This window comes from Puma concolor, chromosome A1, assembly GCF_028749965.1.
Source record: "Puma concolor isolate L17-30 chromosome A1, mPumCon1.1.hap2, whole genome shotgun sequence".
NCBI classification, from domain to species: domain Eukaryota; kingdom Metazoa; phylum Chordata; class Mammalia; order Carnivora; family Felidae; genus Puma; species Puma concolor.
Window position 1 is genome coordinate 122,122,122 of NC_141667.1, and position 18,041 is coordinate 122,140,162.

Sequence of the window (18,041 nt, forward strand, 5' to 3'; positions counted from 1 at the left end):
GGATCCATGGTAACCAGCTCCTTAAGCGCAGGAAAGGAAAGAGGGGTAACACACACACACACACACACACACACCTGACCAAGTTTTCGGAAGCAGGCTTCTCATCAATTTAGAAACGATCAGATCCTTTCAATAACGCATGAATTATAACCTAGTACGGCCTATAGCACTGGCCTCTTCAGAGGAAAGATCCTAAAATAATTAGCGTCTCTCAAGAGTAAATACTGCAATCATATCAGATAATTTCCTACTTTTTTATTTTTTTGATGTTTTTATCATTTATTTTTGAGACAGAGAACCAGCGGGGGAGGGGCAGAGAGACAGAGAGGGAGTCACAGAATCTGAAGCAGGCTCTAGGCTCCAAGCTATCAGCACAAACCTGGATGCAGGGCTCGAACTCATGGACTGCGACATCATGACCTGAGCCGAAGTCAGATGCTCAACTGACTGAGCCACCCAGGTGCTCCCTACTTTTTTATTTTAAGGGAGAGTGGTGGTAACATCAGGAAGCCCACAGAAAGAAATCTTTGGCACATTAAACTGCATGGTCCCAAAGAAACAGATACTGATTACCTATTACGGGCCAGCCATGATGCTAGGTAACATAGGCATAAGCAAATGTTAACACCAAGCAGAAGAAAGCATTATTAATCGCCACAATGATTAAGACTCAGGGAGAACGAAAATACTTGTTACCACTATTGATAACAAATTGAAAAAACATTCTAATTCAAAAAATTTATTACTTCATTTACCAATTTTTCAGTTTTACTATTCTTGTTCATAATGAATAGAAATGTAAATAAGTGGAATTTACTGACTGAGTTCTTTCCTCTCCTTAGATTTATTTAACAGCAACATTCTGGTTTAGATTCTTAAAAAACAAAACTCACTTTATATTTAGAAGTTGGCTAATGAACTGGCATTCACCATTAGTAAAACATCAAATTTCAGTACACAGAAGCCTAGAAATAAGGTTGCCCCAGTCTCCCTCCACCAAATCCATGAACCACCACAACCCGTTCTCACTTAAGCCAGAATCAAACAGTAAACACTCTCTTCGTGTACAAAAAGGAAGAGGAGTAAGATCACTCGATGGCAAGTTCAAACTGCCTCAGTTTTAAAGACTCCAAGAACTTCTCAACTAGTTTACTTTACAGAATGGCCAAGAAGCAATCCAGAAAGCACATTATTTCCCTCCAGTCTACCTCCACCCAAGTCATGGAAGTTAGAGGAGAACACCCTCTGAGGAAGGAAAAGCCATTTCCTCTCTGAAATGTCAGTGGTACTGAGACCAGCACTCTAATCCAACCACCAGGAAGGCAAAAATCAAATATTATTTCAAACAAGGGATGAGGAGGGGAGGGGAGGGGAGGGGAAATCTGAAACCAGGAAAAAGAGGTTCATCTGTTGGAAAAGATAAAGGCGCACTGCACCAAGAAGGGAAAGCGGATCTGCCTGGGGCTCAGCAAACACCGGACAGACAGCCTAAATCACCCATGTGTTTTCTTCATCATCCTCAAATAAGCCGTCCCTGAAGCAAAGAGCCTGACGTTTTTCATTTAGAAAGCAAGGTAAAATGTAATGTTTTAACAGAGGTTGGACTGAGCATGCCTGCTTTTGCAGGGAAGCGGGTATGAAATGATCCATCACAAAAGGGTGGGAGGAAGGATTTCCAAAGAATGAGTCATTTAGAAAACCTCTCCTTTAAGGAGTAAGTCACATCATTTCTTCTATAGCACTTGCATGTGCGTGCGCGCACACACACACACACACACACACACACACACACACACACACACACCCTGCTGACTCCTAATTGTCAATGTATATAGGACAGCTAATTTTCAAATGGACCTTCTTAATAGTTACTAATAAATATACAAAACTGCCATCTAGAGGCTTAACACTGTAGCAAGTCTGTTACATAATATGATCCTTTTAGGAAAACACGCACCATCTTATTCATGCAACCTCACCAAGACATGCAAACAAGTTCAGGCACACAGGACACATACGAAATTAGAAGCAAAAGTACTATTTAACATTAGGATAGTTCCTTTTTGAGATAAGAAACTGTAGGGAAAGGCATAAAAACGGTTTATCTTTTATAGGGAATATATAGAAGTAACAGGTTAACACATACATAATTTGAAAAAGGAATCTTCCCCCACCAACCCCTTTGCACATATACACTGAACGCATCTGCATTCACTCTTACTTTATAGAGGACTTGAAAAATCATGACACTGTAAGAAAAGAAACAACATCAAAATGGAAAAAACAAGCTCCAATAAACATCCTCCAAAGTAAAGGTTCAACCTAAGAACAATGAATTCCCAGGTTTGGGGGGAGAGAAAAAAATCCAAAAGCACAACTTTCTCTGACACAGGACAGCATCAGGGAGGAGTATCACTGCATTCCATCTTCACAAGAAGCCTTCAAGGGAAGTATGACTCACCCCATCTTAAGAGGTAGCCCAAGACCTCGTGCAGTCACAGAGCTAGTTAAGGGGGAGGCCCTAAATTGAAAGTGAAGGCTCCATGCATCTTTTACCTGCATCGTGCACCCTGCCATAAAAACATCCTTGAAATAAGGGTGGTAACTGATTAGAGGGCGTGGGTAGATTTTTCAGACCTTCCATAAATCTTCTAAGCCTCCACTATTCTTACTTTACCAACCTTTCATTTTCATGGAATTTGTTTCATCCTACCTATATTAAAAGCACATTATGTAAGTACGTGCTCACGTTTTAATTTAAATAGCAACTAACGTGATTAAGCTCCTGTAGTCTCACACACAATAGTTCACCAAAGTCCCAAAGAAAAGAACAAAATGATCTAGCTCAAAAATTGCATTTTCCATAAGAAACAAAATAAACAACCACAAGCACATAGTACTGTATTAGAGCTGTATGAAATGACGCAGTAAGGAAATTACAGACACTCAAATTGAGACTTGAAAAGAGGTATATAGAACTTACCTAATTAAACAACCATCCAAGCATTACCATGAAAAGCTCATACGCTGTTCAAATACGCAGTACATACAGTGGGAAGACGGCAGAGTTGATAATGGGTATGGCATGCCAGGTTGGTGCTGGACAGAGAAAAGAGGTCTTTCTTCACCTTATTTGTGAAAGCTTGCAAAAGGAGGGCTTCAGGTTTGGTTTGGAAGAAAAATCAGGTGATGGCTTTTAAAAAGTAAAGTCCATTAGATTCAGAGTGCCTCAGTAAACTTTCTAACTTCACAGTCAGTAAATTCGCCAGCATATAGTAGTGCTTAATAAATGAGGGAGGGAAGGAAGGAGGGAAGGAGATAAGGAATGGATTCAGAATATTCTAGTCATGCCATCAATCTCTGTAAGAACAGAGGGATTAAGTCCCTGTGTTTGTTACATTTTCCTACAGCTTTCTGGTCCTCCAAGTTTGTTGGAACACTCAACACCCCAGTTTATACCTGTAGTTGCGTGAGTAAGTGCGTATGGGTGTGTGTTTGTGTGTGCCCATTCTACAATCAAAGGTAAGCTCTGTGAAGGCAAGGACTAAGCTCATCTTGGCCCCCATGTCAATAGCGGGAAGGGGGCACTTAGTACCCTACATAATGTTTTCAAACATATTAACTCCTGTTGGAGTCAGCTAGTCCTGGAAAAAATAAAGCATTCTAATTGTTTCCTTTCCCCAAGTATAAACAACGCCCCTCAAGAGACTACACTGATTTAGTACATCACAATGAAGACTTTTGTTTCTATTATTTTCCATATGGTTTAGTGGCTCCTCCTGGAAAACATATGGGAGAAAATATCCATGTGTCACATCTGTGAGAAATTTCTTAAAAATAAACAAATCCAGGGATGCTGGGAGAAGATTGCCACCATGATCCTTTAGTTTGAACAAATATTTTCTCTACTTTTGCTTAGTAATTGCAATAGGATGCTGCATGGTGGAGTCAATTATTCAAAGTGACTAAAGTGAGGCATCGATTGGCAAGTATTAGTAACAACTACTTTTAGATGGAATCCCATTTCTATCCAGGGACTTTACACTGAACTCCCTCAAAAAGAGCTGACACAGTTTAAGGGGAAAAAGTGATAAATCTAGTCTTTGTTCGATCAACCAATACAAAATATAAACCTTCAAGTACTCGGTGCCATGGCAAGGTAAACCAAACAGGGCTTCTTTATTGTGATATAAGGAAGAATGATTTTTGTAAAGCTCACAAAAGCTTAGGCTACCTTCAAGAATAGCCAAAACAAGGAAGATAATTTATGTCAATATGCTGTTTGTGAAGTGAGGCTCCTTGCCAGTTGGATTATTCAACAGGTGTTTGTTGGGCCATCCATCTAAAAGGCTGTCAGGGATATTGTTGCTGCTGCTTGATTGAGGGAGGTCCTCCCTATTCAATACTGTGTTCATTTGCTAGGACTGCTGTAACAAAGTACCACAAATTGGGTTACACCCCAACAAGAAATCCAGCCTCTCATACGTTTAGAGGCTGTCAAGTTCAAGAGCAAGTAGTTAGCAGGGTTCCTTCTGAGGTATGTGAAGGAGAATCCTCTCCATGCCTCTCTACTAGCTTCTGGTGTTTCCTGGCCAATCTTTGCCATTCCTTGCCTTGAAGACACATCGCCCCTATCTCTGCCTTCATGTTTGCATGGTTTTCTCCCTGTGTGCCTATCTGTCTCACTGTCCAAATTACTCCTTTTTATAAGGACATCGGTCATAGGGGATTAGGGCCCACCCTAATGACCTCACTTTAATTTGATTACCCCTGTAAAGACCCTATTTCCAAATAATTTTAATTTTTAGATACTGGGAATTAGAACTTCCACATGTGAATTGGGAAGTACACAATTCAACTCATAGTAACTATCTTCTAAGAAAGTAAGAAAATACTGCTCTTTGTACCATGTTGTGGCAATAGCCTACAACTACTCCAAGTGCTACACACTCATTTAAAGTCCTATTACAGTCTTAATGAGTCCTGAAATTCAACTTTAAAACACCACCAGAAGGGAAAAATCAAACCAGTATCACATTGATTTAACAGACATAATATCTTGATCTAAGCAGGTTTTCACTTCATAACTGAAGAAAGACTCAAGAATTTCTACTAACAGTAACTTCTCAGTGTTGGTAACAATAAAACCCTTACAAAGGAAAGCCAAAGACATGAGAAACTAATATCAGCCTGTGAAATATTTACTCAGAATAGTCAAGGGTCCTCAACAAACTCTTGGGTCTGAAAACTAGTTCTGAAAAACGGCATCAGAGGCAGGCACTAGAGAATAAGGGATAGATAAGATGTAATTATGTGGAATTATGTAACCATATGAAGTCAATATAGAAGGTTCTAAGATACTGAGAAGAGACTACAGGCCTAGTTGAAATACCAAAGGAAAGGGGCGCCTGGGTGGCGCAGTCGGTTAAGCGTCCGACTTCAGCCAGGTCACGATCTCGCGGTCGGTGAGTTCGAGCCCCGCATCGGGCTCTGGGCTGATGGCTCAGAGCCTGGAGCCTGTTTCCGATTCTGTGTCTCCCTCTCTCTCTCTGCCCCTCGCCCGTTCATGCTCTGTCTCTCTCTGTCCCAAAAATAAATAAACGTTGAAAAAAAAAAATTAAAAAAAGAAATACCAAAGGAAAAACAATTAGATAGAAGAATTAAAAGCAGATTTCTGAAATGTATTTGGTTTATAGACAGTCTCTAACATACAGTTCAAGAACTATAGTTCTAAATCCTATAGCTCTGAATTAACAGTTAATTTGATTTCAAGCTTTTCATGAGCCAGAGTCACAATACAGCTTCCTTTAAGACAAATGTCAGACACTAACCCCTTTTCATCAGAATTTGAGGATGAGCAAACTGACAGCATTGTATTATGATCCAATGAAATTAATTGATAAATGGCATTGTCACTATGATTTCTTACTCATGTTAGTCTCCCACAATAAAGAGAAATGAATGTCATCTTAAAAGGGAGAAGAGGTATACCAAAAAAACAAGCACTCATGGAACACCTGTGTGCATGTGCCCAGCCTGTGCTATCTGCATTGCCTATTTAAAGTATTAGCCATGTGAGGATTTTCTGAAGGTCACAAGGTAGCAAATATAAGAACAGAAGCTAGTTTGCAACTTGAGTTCATCCATTTGTTTATGATGCCGCGTGCAAGTGATTACAGTGAGAAAGCACTTCTCAGATTTCACAGCCAGGAAGTTGAACACACAGCAGGGTCTCTGAAACCCAAGTACTGACAGCACTGGGCTTATCACTGGAAAGCATTTCTAAAATACCCTCAGTTTTGAGGCAAGGTGCCCTGCATTGAGCTCCTATACACATCAGTTCAATTCCCTCCTGAGCCTTGGTGAAGACTCACACCTCTAAACCGCAGATTTCCCATCAGTAACAGGGATTAATGGAATACAGTCCTCCTTGGACTATCGTGAGGATTACAGGAGACATGTATGAATGGCGTTCAATTTCCAGAAAATGTTCTCTTACTGCTAGTTCCCTCACCCCTCCTCCATCTTGAACTTAAAAAGTGAGTTTTACTGTGGTTGTTGTGGTTGCTTTTTCCTGGTCATCTAGCTATATTCTCCTCTCTAGGGGTAAGAATAAAGCTCCTCGGTAAAGGAGCTTGAGTTTTCTGGTTTTCTGTTTTCTTTCACTACTGTTCCTTGTTACAGTATTTCTAATAAGGAACCATTTTTATACACTGTGAAAAAAACTGTACTGTGATATGGTGTTTAATGTACTAATTATGAGTAAAAATAAAGGACAAATGAAGAGCTTGTTCCAAAAGTGGATTTCAGAGTCCCTCTCCCATAGAGTCAGACTATGTAGATCTGGGGCAGAGGCCTAGAAGCTGTAGTGTTTTTTTGTTTGTTGTTGGTTGGTTGGTTGGTTGGTTTTTTTAAATTTACATGCCAGTTAGTTAGCATATAGTGCAATAATGATTTCAGGAGTAGAATCCAGTGGTTCATCCCCTATGTGTAACACCCAGTGCTCATCCCAACAAGTGTCTTCCTTAATGCCCCTTGTCCATTTAGCCCATGCCCCCACCCACAACCCCTTCAGTAACCCTCTGTTGTCCGTATTTAAGAGTCTCTTATGTTTTGTCCCCCTCCTTGTTTTTATATTATTTTTGCTTGCCTTCCCTTATGTTCATCTGTTCTGTATCTTAAATTCCACAAGTGAAGTCATTCTCTAATTTTGCTTGTGTATATATACATATGGTACATATATACAAATGGTATATATATACACACCACATCTTCTTTATCCATTCATCTGTCGATGGACATTTGGGCTCTTTCCATACGTTGGATGTTATCAATAGCACTGCTATAAACATTGGGATGCATGTGCCCTTCGAAATAGCACACCTGTATCCTTTAGATAAATACCAAGTAATGCAATTGCTGAGTCATAGGGTAGTTCTATTTTTAATTTTTTGAGGAACCTCCATACTGTTTTCCAGAGTGGCTACACCAGTTTGCATTCCCACCAGCAGTGCAAAAGAGATCCTCTTTCTCTGCATCCTGGCCAGCATCTGAGGTTTCCTGAGTTGTTAATTTTAGTCATTCTGACAGGTGTGAGGTGGTATCTCATTGTGGTTTTGATTTGTATTTCCCTGATGATGAGTGATGTTGAGCATTTTTTCAAGTGTCTTTTAGCCATCTGGATGTCTTCTTTAGAAAATCAACTATTTATGTTTTTTGCCCATTTCTTTCCTGGATTATTTGTTTTTTGGGTGTTGAGTTTGATAAGTTCTTTATGGATTTTGGATACTAACCCTTTATCCGATTTGTCATTTGCAATTATCTTCTCCCATTCCGTCAGTTGCCTTTTAGTTTTGCTGATTGTTTCCTTTGCCATACAGAAGCTTTCTATCTTGATGAGGTCTCAAAAGTTCATTTTTGTTTTGGTTTCCCTTGCCCCTGGAGACGTGGTGAGTAAGAAGTTACTGTGGCCGAGGTCAAAGAGGTTGTTGCCTGTTTTCTCCTCGAGGATTTTGATGGCTTCCTGTCTTATGATGAGGTCCTTCATCCATTTTGAGGTTATTTTTGTGTCTGGTGTAAGAAAGTGGTCCAGGTTCATTCTTCTGCATGTCGCTGTCCAGTTTTCCCAGTACCACTTGCTGAAGAGACCGTCTTTGTTCCATTGGATATTCTTTCCTGCTTTGTCAAAGATTAGTTGGCCATATGTTTGTGGGGTCCATTTCTGGGTTCTCCATTCTTTTCATTGATCTGAGTGTCTGTTTTTGTGCCAGTACCATACTCTTTTGATTATTACAAAAAGCTGTAGTTCTAACAAGCACCCCCAAGGATGCTGGGCACAGGTGGTTCTCACCACACAGTAAGACATGCTGACATAATCAACTCAAAGATGCTGACCTCCTGGAATATCACTTCCTAAAGGCTATAGCCTCTGATAGAAAATAACATGAACTATCAGCACTAAGCCTAAAAGGTAGAAGTATATGACCCTAAAAACCCAACACATCGTACATTCTAGGTCAAAAACTACTACTTCAGCATTTATGTGTATCTTAGTAGAGTAAAACCTTAATTGCCAGTACATAAACGTTTATAAATACAACCATCTCCTCTTTTCCTTCCACATTTCCTAAGTGCTAAACTTGCATTTTACCCCTCTATCTCTCTAGCCATTCAGGTACAGGTGAAAATCTGTGGAAGGCACAGATTGGAAAGACAGCAGAATCATCTCCTGGCTAAAATGCACTGGGGAAAAACTAAGGTGTAAGAATCTTCCAGAAGACAGAACAATGGGCAGAGTTGCCAGGAATGCAGCTAAGAAATCCATGGAAATGCTTTTCCTTCTCTCCTTAGTCCCCTTCTGGATGGGTTAAGGAAAATGCAGAATGACATTGGAGTCACAACAGGATAGGTAAGGAAAACGCTGCGAAACTGTAACCTAATCTTTGGCATCAAAGATGATGACCTATATAGAACACATACAAGGTGTTTCATACATGTTTTGTGTTATTTTAGGTGACTGTCAGGTGGCCACACCTAGGTAGTGGCTGTTACTGGAGTTGCCAAGGGAAAGGCAAAGCAGGGAAGGGGGCAAGAGCTTACTGACGAGTAGGAATAACTTCAGGGGGGTCTAAGCTAGAGGAGTATCCTTCCTTGCCTGGTACCTGGAACTCAGATGATTAAAGCAGAGAAATATTGCCTCCTGGGGATTAAGGGAAGAGGCATGGCTGTGGGCTGGTTCATTTTCATGTCAATGGCATGTTCCAGGCTGCGACCTTTGCTATCTCTAAGAGTTGGCTAGCTCTGGAAGGGAAAGTCTATCCCCAGTCAGGAAGGTTTTTAAGGTGTCCCGACACCATAATATACAGAAAGTGTTAAATTTAAACAATACAACAGAACTATCCACTCACCTCCTGCTTACTAAAAGGAGATTTAGCAGCCTCTTTCCGAACTACAAACAAAACCCTTCCATGTCATCCTAAGGGAACCAGAGACAGAAGCTTAAGATAAATCCACTTCCCAAACCCACTCAGTATCTTCAATGTGACACATTTGCTCTCAGCTTTTAACTGGGACATGCAAAGCTTTTAAGGGGATAATAAAGGGGAAAGATGGTAGGAAGCGTTGGAAAGGTGGAAATGAGACAGAGGCACCACGCTGAGTTTTAATTGCCTAAAGAGCAACTCGCCAAAACTTCTGTGAAGACTTCTGAAGCAGAAAACAGGAAAGCATGAAGCTTCGGAAATCATCTCTGAGCTGATTTTCACTCTAAGGGACAGCCACTGTGGGAGGCACACCCTTTTCCAAATAACCATGCGAAGAGATGCAGTCTCTAGAAACAACAGTTGGCAAGGCAAACAACTAACTCTGCTTCTAAACACACACATCTTCTCCGCCTCTGTCACAGAGGCCAACAATAGGAATTCCCTTAGATTCCACGCTAAGAACAGAGAGCACACACGCGCTTAAAGCATCCTGAGTTAGGATTTGTTTAAAACCAAGAATCCAGTTTTGGTGTGAGGTAGACATTTTGCAATTCCCCTTTGCTACCCTAGTTCAACCTACATCCCCATGCAACCCTCCCCACCCACATCCCCAAACACAGGGATACTGGGGTATCCAGTACTGGGGATACTCTCTTTTCTTCATAACATGAAGCATGAACATAACATGAAACAAACATAATTTGTTTACTTCTCAGCATTTAGAGTCTAACCTTACAAAATAATCAAGTCTGGTGAACACGTGGGACAAACTAATTAACAAATAACAATTTGCTGAGCATTTATTATTTGCCAGCCTGCCAAGCATTTTCCGAGCATTATCTCCACGAATCCTTACAATTCTAGGAACTAGGTACTATTACCATCTTCATTTTCCAGGTAAGGAAATCACGGCCCTGAGAGATTAAGTAGTTAGCTGAAAGTCACATGGCTATGAAGCAGCCAAGTCCAAATTTAGACCCCAGTTGCCTAACGTGAAAGCCCAAGCCCATGTGTAATGACTAAGTGCTGAAGAGATGAGGTGAGTTTCCATGATCTTGTGATTAAAGCTAAAAGGACATGTTCCCTCCATGGGAGCTCTAACAACCTCCAAGCAGTCACAGCACAGGGAGACATCATGCCACAAGAAGGCATTCCCAACTGCCAACACCCCACAAGGTACTCAGTCTCTGCATCTTATAGGATCAGGAAAGAGTGGCCAGAGATAAACGTTCAAGAAAGGGCAAGAAGTACTGGCCTGACAAGATGGTGTATGTGTTTGTGTGTGTGTGTGTGTGGGGGGGGGGGGGGGGGGGCGTGGATGGGTGGGTGGGTTTAAATAAAGGGGAGAAACTAAATGGCATTAGAGGAGACTCATGCTGAGATTCAAGGATCTTCGATGCTGGCACTGCTGATCTTGAACAGATAGCACAAAAAAGCTTAGCACGTGGCTTTCACTCAAAGAATTAACCTGTTGCCAAGTAAAGTGTTTCAAAGAACTGGAATGTTGTCAAACTAGCTTAACACCATGAAATGGTACAACTTAATGAGACTCCATATATATTGAGGAATACAATGCACAGCTCCCTCTGCAAAAAGTGATTTCACAAGGGGTTTGCCATCTTTCCCAGGCACATACACACAGTGGTTGGTGAAATGCTACAGCTGAAAGCTGTCTGTTGTTTTTTGTTTTTTTTTTTAGCTGAGTACAACTTGTTCCACCCTTCACCTCACCCAATTCCTTTTGAACCATTTTTTAATTTTTTTTTTTCAACGTTTATTTATTTTTGGGACAGAGAGAGACAGAGCATGAACGGGGGAGGAGCAGAGAGAGAGGGAGACACAGAATCAGAAACAGGCTCCAGGCTCTGAGCCATCAGCCCAGAGCCCGACGCAGGGCTCGAACTCACGGACCGCGAGATCGTGACCTGGCTGAAGTCGGACGCTTAACCGACTGCGCCACCCAGGCGCCCCTTGAACCATTTTTTAAATTAAAAAAAGTAAATATGTTTTAAAGTAAAATCTTAAATAGCTCATATAGTCATGCTAAACAGTTTTCTTTAAACACCGACTCAACCTCTTAAGAAATAACACCCATTCCTTCTCAGGAAACCCCTAATGTTAAAGCAAACCAAAGCAGAGGCTCAGCACTGTACCTACAAGCGGGAAAGCTATACTGATCCTTGCAGACCAGCAAGTGGCCTGAGGTCTGCTCCAAATTGCAGCAGGGTGGAGCAGCAATTTGCAGCAGGGTGGAGAAGGAGGGGGAGGGTGGGATTGGAGGACAGAAAAGCTCTGACTGAATGGAAAAAGTAAAAAATCCAAATTCAATAGTTTTTGTTCCTGAGCAAAATGTGACAGCTACTCACCTGTCTACTGCTTCTACGTCAAAGCAAAACCTCTTCTCGATAGAGTCTGTTTTCCGCCGTGTGCAGGATTTCAGGATGACAGATTCATCTTCTCCCTGTTGGGAGCACACAGACTATCACGATGAGGCCTGGACATGGGCTATGCTCTGTGCCTCTGCAGGGTACCACAAATACATCACACCAACGAGAGCAATCACTCCATCTTCTCAAGCCTGAGTGTTCACGACCATACGAAGGTGGAATATTGATCCAAAACTCTCCCTCAGCTAACAGCTTCATGCATCTAAAACCTGTAAACCATGTTATACTTAACATGAAATATCTCTAGTTTTAGTTCACTTCTAGCACATCATGATGGTACAGCATCAACCCCTGCTGGATAAACTCTTGCTGATAATATTTGAGGCTGAGTTAATTTACAGGTTTGAAAAGGGTTACACAAGATGGCCTGCAGGCCTCCTCCTGACTCTGAGTTTCTATGGTCTTGAGTCAGTCATCATTTTTTCAGGAAAGCCTTCCTGGACCAGGTCAAATATCCCCAAGACATGTTCACATACACCATGTACTTTGTCTCCCTCACAACACTGATCATAGCTGGAATTGTCCGTTGATGTGGGCAATGACCCCAATCATGTCTCCCTCCTCATTAGACTCTAAGCTCCCTGACAGCAGGGACTATCAGTTTTTACTGATTCCTGTGTACCCAGAGAACAAACCGGCCCAAGGACAGAGTAAGTGCTCAATAAATGGGTTTTAACAGCTTTATAGAGGTATAACTAATGTATAACCAACTGTATGTGTCCATTTATGAGTTTTAACATCTGTATACATCCATAAAATCAACACCACAATCAAGCTAATGAACATTTCCATCACCCCCAAAAGTTTCCTTGTGTTTTTGAATTCTATCCCTCCACCTAGTCTATCTACCCTCAGGCAAAAACTGAATCTGCTTTCCATCATACAAATTAGTTTGCATGCCCTATATAATTTTATATAAAGTGAATCACACAGTATGTGCCCTTTTATTTTTGACTTCTTTGACTTGGCACAATTCTTCTGCGATTCACGTTATGCTGTTGTACGAATCAAGAGTTTGTTTCTTTTTACCGCTGGGTATTATCTCACTGTACAAATGGAATCTAACAGTTTCATTGCATAGTGCTCTCTTATTGCCTAAAAACAGAGGGGTTTCTATCCCTGATTTCTTTTCTTTTTTCCACATAAGAATTTCAGGTTCCTTGGGGCACCGGGTTGGTTCCGTCAGTTAAGCATCTGGTTCTTAGGTATCAACTCAGGTCTTGATCTCACAGTCGTGGGGTCAAGCCCTGCTTCAGGCATTGCACTGAGAGCACAGAGCCTGCTTGGGATTCTCTCTCTCCCTCTCCCCCTCCCCTGGCCTGTGCCTGCTCTCTCTCTCTCTCTCTCTCTGAAAGTAAATAAAATTAAAAAAAAAAAAAAAAGAATTTAGTATTCATGTTCCTCTTGCCCTTGCCAATCTTTTTCTCTCAACAAGAGGAAAAATTAGCAAACTTGTCTAGTCTGTTGAAATAGAAAATGTGACTGCATATGGTAAAACTTAACCACCCTCTAGTATCACAATACCACATAAAACACAGAAGACCTAGCAAGAGACAGTTTATGGAAAGTCACAAGCCTTCCATCTACTATCTACTTTGGGAATAGAGAACAGCGGATGTAAAGGCCTGTGGTCAGGGTCCATGGGCCTGGGAGGAATTTAAAGCTAGGCAGTATGGCTGAATCCCAGAGTGAGAGGCAAAGCGGCATGAGAAAGAGTATAAAGGAATCAAAAGCCACATTATGCAGATTGTGGTCCTTATCCTGAGAGCACAGGAAAAATAATGAGGGGGTTCAAGCAAGGGAATGGACAAGGTCAGCTCTGGGCCGCCCCAAACCTCACACGGAGAGCGGCCTCATCTCAGAGGCTAGGATACAGGAGACTTCTGTTTCACCACACAGAGGGTCTGGTCTCCAAGATGATGGAACATCTAGTGGCCTAAAACTAAGAAAAAAGCAGGGACTTTTAAAGAAAAATAATGCAAATAAAATAGACAGCAAAGTGAAGAAAGGGGAATAAAAAAGCCCGTTAGGAAAAAAACGAAAACAAAAACAAACACCACATTATCCATTTTAAGTCTGCCTCCACCTCCTAAGAGAGCTTTGTACAAACACATATATGGAAGATGCCACATGATTCTCCTGTACAAATGGAGATGCGATCACCTCTAGACAGCCAGTCTTCATATTCCCTCTACCCTAAAGCTGAGGAAATAGAGTGACATCATGGAAAGCTACTGTTTTATATATTTTTTTCTATGATTATGATTATGATTATTACTAATATTAGCAGCAGCCACTCTGACTCAAGAGATGCAGACTCCAGAATCAGGGTCTGAGTATTGGCTCTGTACCTCAGGACTTGTATGGCTTTATAAATCATTTTCTCTTCTGGACCGCCATTTCCTCCTTTATGAAGGAGAAAACTGGATCAAACAGGATAATACAGGACAATACAAGGACTCAGAAAAATGTAAAATAAACTTAAGGAATGATTAGGAAAAATAATTACTGTATATCAACCCCCTAATACAGAACTCATCACGTGTCAAGATCTGTTCCAAGATCTGTGCCTGGGTGGCTCAGTCGGTAACCATCCGACTTCAGTTCAGGTCATGATCTCGCGGTCTGTGGGTTCGAGCCCCGCGTCGGGCTCTGTGCTGACAGTTCAGAGCCTGGAGCCTGTTTCAGATTCTATGTCTCTCTCTTCCTCTGACCCTCCCCTATTCATGCTCTCTCTCTCTCTGTCTCAAAAATAAATAAATGTTAAAAAAAAAATTAAAAAAAAAAAAAAAAAAAAAAGACTTAGGAGTCCCAAACATCTACCATTACTGGCCTCTAGATTCACTTTCAAGTGGGATAAGACCAAACACGAGGGAGTTAGTTCTTCTTTTAACCTTTAGAAAAGCACAAGGTAAAAGGCCCCAAAATAAAGACTGAGAGAGAATAATTGAGTGAAGCTCATTTCTAGAAAGACAGAATTAGAAAAGGAACATGGCTCAACCCAAGAAAGTGAGTCTAACTCTATTTCCATTGCATGAAAACTAGGGCACAACTAATGACTGGTGCCTACTATCACTTCCGATTCTATCATTTCTTTATGTTTCTCTATTTGAACGATGTTGTTTTCCTGAGAGTACTCTACCCCTGACTGGAAACATTAATAGGGCTTGGGATTTTTTTTTTTTTGCTATAATACATGGAAGAAAAAGAGATGCTGATAAATTCCTGTATTGTGGCCCAAGTAAAAGAAAGCCAGGAAGAAAAATTCAAAGTGGTAGACAGCAAGAAGGCAGCCTGGCAGAGTGACTAACACTCTTGACAAATGCATCTAATGTTACTGAGCCTGGCAGTCCAATTTCAAAGATGGTGGGTGCTCTTGGTCTCTGTAAAGCACCCCCCGCCCCACCCCCCACACACACACCCAACACATGGTACCATAATGAACCACACAGAGGACCAGAGATGGCATGCTTATTACCGAAGACTCATTTATCAATATATTGGAAACAGCTTAAAAATTACTTAAACTACAGAAACAGAGAAGTTATGCTAAATGGAGTCTGAAGATTCGAACAGATGAAAAATATAAATACTTGTCTTAAAAATATTTAGCTATCTCCCAAAGGAGTTATGTCCAGAAGGAGATATGGGGAGGAGGCAAAATTCGAAGTGATAATTGATAAGAATTTCTCAAAGTTACTGAAAGACACCAATCCCCAAATACAGAAAGGCCCCAAATTCCCAAGTACAACAGAGTGGGGGAAAAAGTCACACATAAGACCATCATAATGAAATGTCCAATACCAAAAGGAAAAAACAGAAGACATTAAGAGCAGCCAGAGAAAAAAATGGATCACCGGAAGAGGAAATGCATTCAGGCTGCAGTGAGCAAGCTGGGAGGAAAGAACAAAGGCCGGAGCACAGCAGAGAGCTCCACAGCAGTGACTGTAGGGCATGTGAGGACCAGAGCCAGCTCCAAGAGTATCTCTCTGCCACAGGAGCCTCAAGTCACAGGGTGTGACTCTGCATCCTCCCCCAGTTAAAGTGAGTGGGCTTGGGGGGGGCTTCTGTGACTGCTTCAACCAACAGAGCAAAAGGAAGGCTATATGACTTCTGAGGCTACATGGGGTCTCAGCTTTCGTGCTGGAATATTCCCTCTTGACACCTTGAGCTGCCCTGAGGCCACCAAGCTGTGAGGAAACCCAAACTATCTCCCATGGAGAGACCAGATGGACAGGCCCTGAGACTATCCAGAGCAGGAGGGAAACAGAGAAGGGGAGGAAGAAGGAGATCAGAAGAAAGGAAGAGAGCCATGGCTGACCAGCCTTCAGCAGCTTCAAACCCTCACTGTTCCAGCCCCAACCATCTGATTAAACCACCTGAGAAACCCTGAGCCCAATTCCTGACCCACAGAATCTGTGAGAAATACTAAAATGACTCGTGTAGTTTTAAGAGTTGCTAAATTTTTTGGTCATCTGCTCCACAGCAACAGATAATCGCAACACTCACACCCACCAACTGGCAGCTCTCTTTGTATCAGGTAAGAGCGATATCCACCAGCTTCACAGGACAAACCCATCCAAGAATTTTTAGCCTCCAAACACATTTGACATACTTAATACTGAATGCATATGAAATACAAGAATCTTTCTTAGTTTCTGTTCCTAATACAACTTAAAGCTAAAAATAATCGTCTTGCTTTAATTACCGTCTAGGGTACCATTCCTCCTGGAACTATTATGTAAAAAATTAAGAAAATTACCGCAAAGCAATGGTAAGAAAAAGGAACAAAGTTTGAGCTATCACAATCTCCAATTTCAAGATATACTACAAAGCTGCAGTAATCAAAACAGTATGGTACAGGCACAAAAAGAGACATTATGGATCAATGGAACAAGATTTACAGAGGTCAGAAATAAACCCACATCTATATGATCAAGTAATCTACAACAAAGGAGGCAAAAATATACAATGGGGAAATGGTGTCTCTTCAACAAATGGTGCTGGGAGAACTGGACAGCTACATGCAAAAGAAACGGGACCACTTTCTTACACCATACATAAAAATAAACTCAAAATGAATTAAAGACCTAAATGTGAGACAGGAAACCATGAAATTTCTAGAAGAAAACATAGGCAGTAATTTCTTCATCATTTGCCACAGAAACATTTTTCTATGTCTCCTCAAGCAGGAGTAATAGAAGGAAAATTAAACTATTGGGACTATAACACAATAAAAAGCCTTTGCACAGCAAAGAAAACCACCAACAAAATAAGGCAACCTACTGAATGGGGGAAAGTATCTGCCAATCATGTAACTGATAGGGGGCTAATATCCAAAATATTTGAAGAACTTCTGTAACTCAACACAAAATAAACAATCTTACTGAAAAATGGGCAGAAGACCCAAACAGATACTCTTTCCAAACAAGACACACAAATGGGTAGCAGACACATGTAGAGATGCTCAACATCGCTCATCATCAGGGAAATACAAATCAAAACCACAATTACATATCACCTCACACCTCTCAGAATGACTAAGGTAAAAAAAAGACAAGAAATTACAATGGTTGGTGAGAATGTGGAGAAAAAGGAACCCCTGTGCACTGCTGGTGGGAATGCAAATTACTATAGGCACTGTGGAAAACAGTATGGACATTTCCTCACAAAACTAAAAGTAGAGTTACCATATGATCTAGCAATTCCACTACTGGGTATTTACCCAAAGAAAACAAATACCGATACAAAATACAAAAAGATATATACACCTACTTTCTGCAGTATTATTTACAATAACCAAAATATGGAAGCAACCAAGTGATAGACACATGGCTACAGAAGATGTGAGAGATAGGTAGGTAGGTAGGTAGACAGACAGACAGACAGATAGACAGAGAGAGACAGGAATATTACTCAGCCATGAAAAAGAATGAGATCTTCCCACTGGCCACAACATGGATAGATCTAGAGGCTATAATGCTAAGTGAAGTAAGTCAGAATAAGACAAACACCATAGGATTTCACTCCCATGTGCCATTTAAGAGACAAATGAACCAACAAAGAAAATTAAAAAAAAGATGGACAAAAAAAGCAGACTCTTAAATATGAA

The 18,041-nt window shown here is 41.0% G+C and overlaps 1 protein-coding gene across 1 annotated transcript in view; it reads right to left on the reverse strand.

Moving 5' to 3' along the window:
• ARHGAP26 (Rho GTPase activating protein 26) overlaps window positions 1-18,041 on the reverse strand; it is a 432,059-nt gene that overhangs the window by 274,353 nt on the left and 139,665 nt on the right. Inside the window, exon 10 of the mRNA XM_086716387.1 lies at window positions 11,849-11,943. Within this exon, the coding sequence (XP_086572513.1) occupies window positions 11,849-11,943 (95 nt within the window). The remainder of the gene's footprint in view (window positions 1-11,848; window positions 11,944-18,041) is intronic.